At 38.5% G+C, this 12,477-nt stretch overlaps 1 protein-coding gene and 1 pseudogene across 2 annotated transcripts in view; both read right to left on the bottom strand.

The window, feature by feature from the left end:
• Positions 1–1,485: 1,485 nt before the first annotated feature.
• Positions 1,486–12,477, bottom strand: part of Tfb2m (transcription factor B2, mitochondrial) — a 19,997-nt gene continuing 9,005 nt past the window's right edge. Inside the window, exons 5-8 of one of the 2 annotated variants that reach the window (XM_023710185.1) lie at positions 10,934–11,023; positions 6,752–6,805; positions 5,799–5,953; positions 1,486–2,125 (exon numbers count right to left, since the gene is read on the bottom strand). In XM_023710185.1, coding sequence (XP_023565953.1) covers positions 1,948–2,125; positions 5,799–5,953; positions 6,752–6,805; positions 10,934–11,023 — 477 coding nt within the window. In that variant the 3' untranslated portion in view covers positions 1,486–1,947. The remainder of the gene's footprint in view (positions 2,126–5,798; positions 5,954–6,751; positions 6,806–10,933; positions 11,024–12,477) is intronic. The other variant, XM_023710186.1, reaches the window with a different exon arrangement.
• Positions 8,778–10,588, bottom strand: LOC111815488 (annotated as a pseudogene).

Genomic DNA, 12,477 nt, shown 5'->3' with positions numbered 1-12,477 from the left:
ACACTGGCAGTGTCACTGCCTCCCTGAGGCTGACCTGACCTTTTTAGGGCTGTAAAGACTGGAAAGGTTTGCTTCTCTTAGTTAACCTCTCCAGAGGCTTTGGATATTTTCTCTGGGTTTTAATATGGATTAAAAAAAAAGGTAAGCTTTCTTGGGGCAGTTAATTGGCGCACGAATAACCATATACATTGTTTCATTTTTTAGTGGAAGCTTCTAATGTTTTACAATGGTAGAGACTGAACCTAGGACCTTGAACTTGGGCAGTCTATCTTAGCTTTTTCTAGAGTCTCATTAGCGTTATTCGCAGTGTTTGAGACCCAACTCAGGGCTTCATGCATGCTAGGTAGGCACTCTACCAATGAGACATACCATCAGGTCTTTTTTTTTTTTAAGTTATATTCTAGTTTGTTGTTTGTAAAATGAAGCTAGCACAGGAGGCCTCTGGCTACCACTATGGAAAGGATAAGGGAAGAAAAACACTATTCCAATGTTTCCAGCTCCTGAGTCCCCCCTCCCCAACCACTTACTCCTTCAGATAAGTAACATTATGACCTAAAGGCTATTATTACCCACTTGAAAACAATGGCTTCCTGAACCTCTGTTTTTGATCTGGTCTACAATAAAAACATGCTTCAGACTTAATACAGCTGTGATAAAATGGACTGTATGATGAAGTGAAAATGCTTGAGAAATCCACACATAAGGCACAAGGTTGGGAAGAAACTGAGAAGAAAGTAGACTTTAGAAAGACTAGGAAGATAAAAACTGGGCATGGTAGTGCCTGCCTGTAATCCCAGGTCTCAGAAAGCTGAGACAGGAGGATTGCTGCAAATTTAAGGTGAACCTGGGCTATGTAGTGAGTTCAAGACTAGCTTGAACTACAGAGACCCTGTCTCAACTCCTTACCTCCACCCCCCAAAAGAAATTCAGTCAGACTTTACATGAGCCTAAATGTAACTAAGAATATTTTCTATCAGGTGTTGGGATTGCACACATGCATGTGCCACCACCCCCAGCCACTTTAGCTAAGCTTTTTTTTTTCTATTTATGTATTTGGTACAGGGTGTCACTATGCAGCTTGGACTCGTAGTGATCCTATTTTCAGCCTCCCCACCACTGGGATTCCAGGCTTGCGCCACCATGTCCAGACTCAGCGGTCAGCTCAGTGACCCAGGGGTGGGGCACCCGGGATCGAACCCTGGTCCCTGAACTTACCAAAGCAGGCACTTCAGTCCACTGAGCTATCTCGCCAGCCCTAGCTAAACTTTCTTAATGGAACAAATGTGCAGAAAATTTTAAAGTACATAGATTGAATTATACACTGAATGTACACTGAATATACAATACACAGCTAATGGCATGTTCGGGTCAATTAAATATTTCACTAAAATATCAAGAGACAAAAGAAAATTATCACAAGATATTACCTAAAATATTTTTATTTCTAAAAGGTTATTAAAATTTAGATTTTATTGTACAGTAATTGATAATAATTTCAGCAAACAGAAAAGTAAAATAAACCACTTAAGTTTAATTTACTTTCTAACTTTAATACTATACAAATTCTTCTGCCCCTCAGGAATGTGAAATTCAGCAAGGGTGAAAGAGAACTACTTAAATTAAATACATAAGTCCTTTGGCCGGGACAATTTTCACAAGAAAACCCAATTTCAATTGGTAATACCATAAAGAAAGTTAATAGTAGACAGTATTGCAACTGATCATTGCATAATTAATTGAAGTTTTCCTTTTATTCAGTTGTGAATAAAACAGCAGTCACTGTTGTAGTCAATGTGTCAATGGTATCAACTTCAGAAATGAGTTTCCTGGTCTGAACAAGAACAGTTATATCTTTTGTTGAAAGAATGTCTGCTTTTCAACTCATTTTTTCATCTGTTGTGTTTTCCAAATAAACTGTTCAGCTAATGCCCTTGATGGGCTATTGCCCTAACAATGTAAATCTTCTATGACTCTATCATATAGCCATTTACTGTCATCATCACTAGAACATTCTATAGTTTCAAAAAGGTGCTTAAAGTCCTGAGGGTAGATATCAGATGGCTTCACTTCACTTTTAATTTCTGCTTTATTCATTATAGTTAGTGGATCATATGGAGTCAACGAACTGCAAAAGAAATACAAAGTAAATGTGCTTAATTTTTTTTCATAGTAACTATAAACTAATATTGAAAGGGATAGCTGCTAAGTCCAAATTAAAATGACTAACTCATACACAATTGAGCTTATTTCAGAGTTAAACTGTAATAAATACATTGATTCCTAAGGGCTAGCCAGATAGCTCAGCAGACTAAAGTGCCTGCTTAGGCAGAGCACAAGGGCCAGGTTCGATCCCCGGCATGCCCTGCCGGCCCTGCCCCTGGGGCATGCTGACATAGTGAAGGTGAATGAGACTGGGCATGGTAGCATACTTGGGAGGCTGAAAACATGAGGATCAGTACAAGTATGATTGATCTGTGTAGTGAGACCCTGTGCTAAATACATAGAAAACCAACCAACCAAACAAAAAAACCCAGATTCCTAAAGGTCCACAGCTAACTTTTAATGGAACTAATGAGATTTAGACTTTAAGGCATTCCTTCCCCCCCCCCCCATGCATTTAGTACAGGGTCTACAGGGTCCCACTACACAGATCGGACTTGTAGTGATCCCTTCCTGCGCCACCTCAGGTCTCATTCACCATCTCAGAGTGCCCCGGAGGCGCGGCTGGCAGGGAATCCCTGGCCTGTGTCTGCCTAAATAGGCACTTTAATCTGCTGAGCTATCTGGCTGGCCCTAGGCTTTAAGGCATTCTAATTAATTCTTACACAATATTTAAGTTGTTTATTTATTTATTTATTTAATTTTTTGAGGCAGAGTCTTGCTTTGTATTTCAGGCTGGCCTGAACACAGCCTCCTGTCTCAGCCTCTAAGGCAAGGCCGTCACCTAATGTAAAAAGGTCATAGATTTGTTCCTCAGGACTGCTAAAAAAAACCCTATCTTTCAACTTTTTTCTTCATTTTGCTTCCTATAGTTTGTGTGGGGTGATGGTGGTCCTGAAACCAGGTTTCATGAATGTTAAGCACATGCTCTACTGTTGAACCACACCCTACAAAATAGTCCTATAAAAATATTCTTAATTCCACCAACGTTCATGTAAAAGTTCAGTCACGACCAACAGGAGCTGGCTATTTAGGTCTTCTTTTTCTGATATTAAGTACTAAACCCAGAGCTTTTGTGTACTAGGCCAGTCTTCTACCCAGAGCTACTGCTCCCGCCCACTACTTTTAAGACTAGGTCTTGCTAAATTGCTCACGCTGGCCTCCAACTTGCAACTGTCTTTCCTCTGCCTTCTGAGTAACTGGATTACAGGTATATGCCATAGCACCCAGCTTGTCTGGGAGTTTTTAAGGAGGGAATCATTTTTCACATTTTTATGTAACAATCACTGGTAATTAAATTAGGAAAACAAAACTTTTTACATATTAGCCAAAAAAAATTAATAAACCTCTGACAGTAAGTAAACACCTGTAGTGCAACAGTTTGTGAGAAAATATTTCCAGTATTTTCAGATATAATTTTAGTCACATTAGAGATTTCCAAGGGCATTTTTAACATTCTGTGCCAGAGTTTTCCATATTTATTCCTTACTTTCTTGACATATATATTAGAATACTACCACTGCCACAAAGTGACAAAATGAAAATAGGTAACTTTTATTGGTCTACTGACTTTTTGTTCGTATTTTAGGGAAGGATCTACAGGGTGTTCATGGTCTCATTAATAGATTGGGTTTGTAAAGATTCGCATGTTTATAGCCTCCAAAGAGCTGGGATTATAGAACGCCATCATGCTTGTAATTGCCAGTCTCAATTGCCATGTCAGCGTGCCCCAGGGACGGGGCCAGCATACCGGGCCCAGGAATCAAATTCTCGGCCCCTGCACCTATTTGCAGGCGCTTTAATACACTGAGTTATTTGGCTGGCCCTACTGACATTTTTAACATGGATTTTTTAATAAAAATATTGTCCTGTAGTAACAATAAGCTTGTCTTCTGGATGGTTAATAACCTAAGTTTGCAGACCAAAATTAGAGAAAAAGGAGGGCTGCAAGGAAAGCCAACATTCTGGCCCTAGCCTTCTAAGGTCAATTAAGACTCAGGACATATGAGAACTTGTACTGTAATGTCACGTAACTTGGTAGTGTCCCAAATTTTCTGATCAAGGAGAATATGGGGCCAAAGAGGAAAGTGATCCTGATATAGAGTGTGCCTAAGGAGAGTCACATGGAGAGAAAACATTCTCTCAGGCTTTCACAGAGAGCACATTGGCCAAGCAATGGCCGTGACTCATCCACATGGCTGACACTGACAAAGGATCTACAATCTGAGGTACAGGATCTCAGAATAAATCCTGAAGGGATTTCACTGACCTTATCAGACCCAAAAGCTACAACTCTTGTTGCATAGGTCCTGCTTTACCTTGGTCTTAACTATCCAGCAGAAAAGTACAAAAACGTTATGTTGAGCTATAGGGGACTCAGGTTAACAATTTGTGACACTGCCAGTCAAGCGGAAGACCCAATACTATTATGGGCTACTGGACTCTTTTAGAATATTTTGCTGAGTTTACACTTCTATAATATTCAAATAATGGAAATTAACCAGAAATGGGGATACAGATGAATGTCCATTTTGTATCTGTGTATTCAAAGTGGTTAGGATATATAGCTACATTCTCTTAATGAATAGAATGATTTGTTCTAATGGTGTTTGTAAATAGGATCTCAAGTCCGCATCTTGTACAGCAATTAACCTCTAGGAAGAATGTATGCAATGTGTTAATTATTGAAACTGTCCTACCAATTTGATTTGAAACTGTCTTATTGCTATTTATCAATAAAATTATGGGATAAAAATAGTTAGGATAGATTAATATAGTTACATTCTCAATGAATAGAGAGATTTGTTGTAATAGTGTTTGTAAATAGGATCATGTCTGAAAAAAAAAAGTAATGTCCCGCTGGGGAGATAGCTCAGTAGAATATGCGCTTTCCTGGCAAGCACAAGGGCTTGAATTCAACCTCCAGTTCTCCAACCCCCCCCCAAAAAAAGACCAAAAATATTGTCCAGTCAACATTTCATTCAATATATTAAATGATGACCAAATTAATTCTTTACTCTGAATAACTATAGGCTGTTGATTGTACATAAGTTTACATATCACCCCTATACAAAAATTATACAACATAGTAGCAGCTCTGAGTTTTTGTTTGTATCTTATGCAAGTCCTCCTGTCCCAACTTCCTGAGTGCTGGGATTATAGGCGTGCATTACTATGCCTGGCACAGGTACAATTTTATGAGTTTTAGATGGGAACATAAAAATTTATCCAGGGCAAGAAAACCAGGATTGTATGATGATCCATCCCTTCTGTGGTTAGGAAACAAACACTGATACAGACAATAACAAGGGGTAGATGGCAAATATGCCAGAGTAATTGTGCCCTTCCTGAAGCCTGCTAGTGGCAAGGAGTAGAGGTTCCTACAGCCTAATCTTGGATAAAGATAAATGAACACATGGAAATCTCTGATTACTTTTTCAAAGGAAACTAAGTAAAGCTCAGTGACAGAGTATGTAGAACTTTTTTTTTTTTCAAAATGTACACTAGGGAGAAGAAATACTAAATATTTAATTGAAATATGAGTGCATTATACTTAGTCAAAATAAGAAAAGTAGATTTTTAACGAAGACTGGCACATTAAATTGTTACTTTTATGTTTATTTTTATATTTTACTTACTGTAAATGTTGTATTAGCAGGGCGCTGCGCCTCCCAAAACACTGCTTTACCATGTGAAAAAATATATCATAGTTAAGAGGAGTTAAGTATTTTGTAAATAAATCTTTACGAGGAGTCATTTGAATAAAACACAGGTTTTGATGTATTACTGAAGCCTGGGAAAAAGGGAAAATACTGTCAGTCATAAAACATTACCAAAGCAAATACTATTTCTTGTTTGTTTTTTTTTGGCGGAACCGGGGACTGAACTCAGGCCCTTGCGCTTGCCAGGGAAGCGCTTATTCCACTGAGCCATCTCCCCAGCCCCACAAATACTATTTCTTTATTCTTTCAGCTACAAAGTTTCAAAGATGCAACTGCGCTGGTCCCTGAGTGTGTTTTCTTGGCAGGAATGAGATAATGATTCTCTGCAAGATGAAAGAGCACACTTTCTCATTGAAAGTGAATTCTCCAGCTGTGTTCGTCAGCTGCAAGGCAAATCCACTGTCTTTGCACAACATCCACCTGAACCAACCACATCATTCTGTGGGCTGGTGGTGTAAACAATGCCCACTGTCTGACCTAAAGTCAACATCTTTGGCCAGCATCAGTAAGCAATCAAAAGGACCGGGGAGATTGCCCAGTGGACTAAGCACCTGCTTAGGTAAACACAAGGACCAAGGTTCGATCCCCAGCACCACAAGCCATGCTGGCCCCACCCCCAGCTGTGCTGAGGAGGCCACGAAGACCAGCTGTGGTGGCGCAACCCTGTAATCCCAGCACTGCAGAGGCTGAAAACAGGAGGATCACTACAAGTCCAAGCTGTGGTAAGACTCTGCACTAAATACACAAATTAAAAAAAAAAAAAAAGCTGTTAAAGGACACTTTAGTGAACACAAAATACACTAAAGAAAATTTAAAATGTTAAATTTTAAATGTCAAAGAAGAGAAAAGGGAAAAACATTTATTTTTACCTTACGAACTAGTTGTCCATTCTTGTTGTACATATCAAATAATGAAGAAGGTGCCTTTGAAAAAAAAAATAAATAAAAAATGTCTTTTAGCTCTCCATGATCAAAATGCCCACATTACTACTGACCTAAAAAATATCATATTTAGCCAGGTGCAACGGGGCACGCCTGTAGTCAGGAGGCTGAGGCAGAATTGCCACGAGTTCAAGCCCTGCCTGCACTATAAAGCCAACTAACTGAAATCTGGATGTGGTGGCACACCTGTAACCCCACACCAATAATTCCAGTACTCTGGGAAGCTGAGGAAGAACACCAGAATAACAAATTTGAGCCCAGCCTGGGCAACACTTGGTAAGACCTTGTCTCAATTTTTTTTTTTTTTTTTTTTCAGAACTGGGGATTGAACTCAGGCCCTTGCACTTGTCAGGGAAGCACTTATTCTATTGAGCCATCTCCCCAGCTCTCAAAAATATTTTAAAGGCTGGTAATATAGCTTAATCCCCAATACTAAAATGATAAAAAATAAACCTATTTGATACATTCTCTGATCAAAAGTTAGAGAGTGCCATAATTATGGCATTAAAGACATAATACTGGGGCCAGAGAGATGGTCAGTAGAATAAGCACTTGCCTGGAAAGTGCAAGGGCCTGAGTTCAATCCCTAGTTCCCAGTCCCCCCCCCAAAAAAAAACCAGAATACTCATCCTTTTTATGCTCTAGCATCTGGCTATAACATATGGTACTTGCAGTCAGGTGTGGCGATGGAATATGAGAAATCTGTATAGACTCAATAAAATTATGGAAAAAAACCCAAAATGAAGCAAACAAGAATAACACAAAAAGGAAAGGTCAATGAGATGAAAGATTTGTACTAATAGTGTTTGGGCAGGATATCATGTCTGCATCTTGTACTATGAATAACTACTATGAAGACAACAATATGCAATGTATTAATTATTGTAACTGTCCTACTAACCTCTTTTGAAACTGTCTCATTGCTATTTGTTTCTCAATAAAGTTAATTAAAAAATAAATTTAAAGAAATCAATAAAGTGCTTAATAAATTTAAAAAAAACTGTATAGAATTGAGAAGTGCTATAATTGTATTATACTAGATTTCAAAGATTTAACATGAACACAAAAATTAAATTATTTAACTAGTTTAAAAATGCTGATTATACACTGAAACAATTTACTGATGGATCTTTGTTTTGTTTTTTTGAGACAGGGTCTCACTATGCAGTTCAGGCTGGCCTTGTGCTCACTTCTGTAGCCCCAGGCTGGTCTCAAACTCTTGAGATCCTCCGTCTCAACCTCCCAGTACTGCAACTGTAGGCAAGCATCACAACGCCCCATTCTCGGGCTGGCTGGCAAGGTATGCAGAGCCCAGGATCAAACTTGGGACACTGCACTTGCCAGGTAGGTGTTTATGCTTCTGAGCACCCTGACTGGTTCTTTGAGACAGAAGTCTCACTATGCAGTCCCAGCTGGCCTTGAATGTATATGTGGCCCAGGCTGGCCTTGACAGTTGACAGGAGAGTGAATAAAACATGAAATTCTATTTTTTAATTTTTATAGTGGCTAATAATAAGTTACATGTGTAATTCATATTCTATGTCTATTAGAAAATACTTGGTCTTCTCTAAGGAAATTAACTAAACAGGGGAAAATGCTATAATGAACTATTAAGAAAAAGCCAAAAAAGTGTAGTGACACATGCCAGTAACCGCAGCCAGCACTCAGGGAGGCTGAAGCTGGAGGATCACAATTTTCAGCCCAGAATAGGAAAGTTAACAACTAAGTGAGAATTTGTCTCCAAAGAAAAGGGAAGGATGGCTAAGATGACTGTACTCACAATTTCCATCTGGTTTTTTTTTTGTCTGTTTGTTTTTTGTGGCCAGCTCAGTGTGCCCTGGGGGCGGGACTGGTGCGGCATGTGGTGCCAGGTACCAAACTGCAGTCCCTGTGCCTGCCGAAGCAGGCATTTAGACTGTTGAGCTATCTTGCTGGCCTTCAGGGTTTTTTTTGACAACACTTTCTTCTTTATTTTCCTCTGAATAATTCACATTAAGCTAACGTCTAAATATTAGGGAGGAGCTCAGACTGAGAATATGGAAAGCTTAAATGAACTCTGTACCAAAGAAAGCACAGCTAAACTAGGACACAGCAAACAGTCTTCTTTACATTTGTATGTTATACATGAATGAAAACGCACGATGCTGAAGCCACCACGGTGACAGTCATGATCCATCTCTGTGTTCGTCAGAACTCTCGGCGCTCGTGTCCTCATTGCTTTCTTCTTCACTCTCGACGCTGCCGTCTTCTTCACTATCTTCCTCATTTCTCTCAGGATTCTGAGCTTCTTCCTTCAGCAATATTTCTTCAGTAAGTAAGGAAAACTCCTTGGCCTCAAGATTTTCTGGTTCATAGATTGGATCATCTGACATAATTTTTTTGCCAGGTGGTAATCTCGGCCCATTTCGGCTCTCAGAAATTCAGCCTTTAACTCTAATGGGGCATGAGTGTCTCTTTTAGGGCTACCGTCTTCATCATTGGTGTCACCTTCATCCCCATGCGCTGATTCTGACAGTTTATCAGTATCTTAAAGGCAACAGGCATTAATCTCCTGCTTTGCAACGACTGCATTTTTTCCACCTGCACTGTTGACACTGCTTCCTTTGGTGGAATCATCACGTTTTCTTCATGAGCGGAGCCCCGGCGGCGGCGGGACACCAAGCCTGCACCTGCAGGAGCATAGTGGCCCTCTCAAGCCAATCCTCCGAAGGCTGTTGTTTTTTTTTTTTTAAACAGCATTAATGTTTAGAATTTTCACCTTGACTAACTCTATATGATAGTATCTATGACCTAAGCAACTACATTGAGGACAGCAATGTGTAATACAAAACCCGTGGCTGAATTCCTCTCATCTTGGTCTTCTAAATGTGTACCATTTCTAATGTCTTATCAATTACTATACTCTTTCAACAAGGAAAAAAAAGAGGGAAACTAGAGATGTATCAAACTAAGTGCTAATTTTCAATCCCCAGCTCAAAACCCTCAAACTTTCAAAAACTATTCAATGACAAGTGAAAAAGCTTATAATTACTTGCTATTATGTGAAAACAAAGAGCTACAAAACAATGTAATCTTCACTACACAAACAAAAAGAATTAAGGATAATTTAGTGATTCTCCTGCTTCAGCCTCTTTTTTAAAAAAAAAAAAATGTTTCCTAGAGCTGGGCATGATGGCACACACCTCAATCCTAGCACTGAGAAGGCTGAGGCAAGAGATCACAATGAGTTCCAGGCCAGCCTGGGCTACAAAGTGAGTTCAAGGACAGCCAGAACTACATCTCAAGACCCTGTCACAAAAAAAAAAAAAAAAAAGTTTCCTAGTCAGGAGTGGTGATGCATGCCTGTAAATACAAGCACCTGAGAAGCTGAGGCAGGAAAATTGCTGCAGGTTTAGGACCTGCCTGAACTGTACTGCCAGACCTTGCCCAATAACCCCCTACAGGTTTTCTACTTTCAATTATTTTATTGTTACAATGAGAGAAACAAATATCACAAAAATACTTAATGCTACAAAGTTAACTTGCTCTATTAGCTGAAGTTGGAAAAATAATATTTTAATTCTTTTGATAGTGCTTTATTTTTTATTGAAGAAGATGTAGCACAATGATAGAGCACCCCTCAGTTTAGGTTCCCACACCAATTTTTTTTTTTAAGTTATATAATCTTAAGCATCACAGCATTGTTTTTCATTTAGAATTCATTCACATATGTTTGTGTTTATATCCTTTCCGTATTTATTGAACCAATCTTCTCTCACCGTTCATGGCGAGTATTTTAATTTAAAAAAAAATCTTTTCATTTATTTATTTGGAACAGGGTCTCACTATGAGCTCAGACTTGTAGTGTTCCTCCTGTCGCAGCCTCCCCAGTGCTGGGATTACATGTGGTACCTCCACGCCTGGTTCCAGGGCCAATATGGCATGTGGTACTGGGAATCAAACCTGGGTCCTTGCACTTGCCAAGCAGGCGCTTAGACAACCAAGATATCTCCCAGGCCAAAAGTTGCAAAAATAATATTTTAAATTAATCTTTAGTATGTAATCTCTGCTTACTAGCCTCTCTGAAATTTAATACAGTTCTCTCTTGAAATACAGAAGGATTGCACTTACCTTGTAGAGAAGCTTAATCTCACAAGATACTTGCCACAGCACACTTAACACATGATACAAGTATGGATTTGTGGGACCTGCGATTAGTTTCTAGTCAAAGGAAAATAAAGTGTTACATATTACCAAGCAAATTCAAATGCTGAATCTTAACACCTAGAAATTTAAGTTAAAAATTAGAATTACATGCACAATCTTAACCATAACTAGATACAGTCTTTCCACTCTCATTTTGGAAACATATCAAGTAAAAATTCAATGTATCATTGAATAAATTCATTTAATCATGTAACCTACCAGAAAAAATCTCATTAAAGAAAAGCTGAAATAAAAATAATAATCATTTAACTATGAAAATGAGCAGAACAGAAATAATTCCTATCCAATGGCTCCTGCACCACAGCAGAACAGAAAGCATGAGCTAATGACATGAATAATTAACTTGTCATTTGCAATATGGAGAATAAGTAGGTCAGAAATACTAATGATTAGACAAACTATTAAAGTTGGAGTCAAGACTTGCTAAGGCTGAGATGTTACCTCAGTGAATAAAAAGGGAAACCACAGACAAAAAAGTCTGGTTTATGCCGATATGCCTTGCACAAGATATCATGCTGCTAGCTCATACTCTGAATATTACAGACAATATACAATATATTAATCATTGTAATTCTACTAACTTTTTTCAAACTATCTTGTTATTATTTTTATTTTTTAATTTAAAAAAAAAAGGGGTCGGGGAGATGGCTTAGTAGAATAAGTGCTTCCTTGGCAAGCACAAGGGCCTGAGTTCAATCACTGGGTACACCAAAAAAATAAGAAATAGAAATTTAAAAAAAAGAAATTCCACAATATTTGGGCATGGTGGCCAAGCAGGGAAATAGCTCAGCAGCATAAGCACTTGCCTGGCAAGTACAAGGCCCAAATTTAATCCCTTCTACTGCAAAAAAACCCCAAAACAAACAAACAAACAAACCCAAAACAACAACAGTATTTGGTCATGGTGGCACAGACCTATAATCCAGCACTTGGGAGGGTGAGCCAGGAGAACTGATTTGAGTTCAACGCCAGCCAGTGCTACATAATGAGTTCAAGAATCACAAAGTGAGATTCTGTCTCTAATAAATAAATAATAAAAAAGGTCCACAGCAAAAGAAATGTGAGCTATTTGAACATTTTCCTAGTGACATAAAATCTGATAAAGCATTCTCTATTGGTTTTCCTTTTCTTCATTTATTTATAGCATTAGAGTCTCAAGGACTTGAGTTCCATACTCTGCTTTTGACTAGTCAGTATTCATTCATAATCTGGAATGTCTTTAAAAAATAAAAAAAAAAAAATTTTTTTAAATCTGATTGAGTAAATCATCTCTTCATTTTTTTGTCCTACTATCCAAGCCCACAGCTCTGTGTGTGCAAATAAACACTTGGATTACATTGTATCAATTGGTTGACAGCATAAAGCATAAGCAGAAAAGAAACATTACTCCCACAGCAACAGCGAGGACTTCAGGAGGTTTCCTCATGACAGAGAATAAAAAGTAGTCT

This window comes from Octodon degus, unplaced genomic scaffold (genome assembly GCF_000260255.1).
Source record: "Octodon degus isolate 3935 unplaced genomic scaffold, OctDeg1.0 scaffold00017, whole genome shotgun sequence".
Taxonomy (NCBI): Eukaryota; Metazoa; Chordata; class Mammalia; order Rodentia; family Octodontidae; genus Octodon; species Octodon degus.
This window is presented reverse-complemented; position numbering and strand designations above follow the sequence as displayed.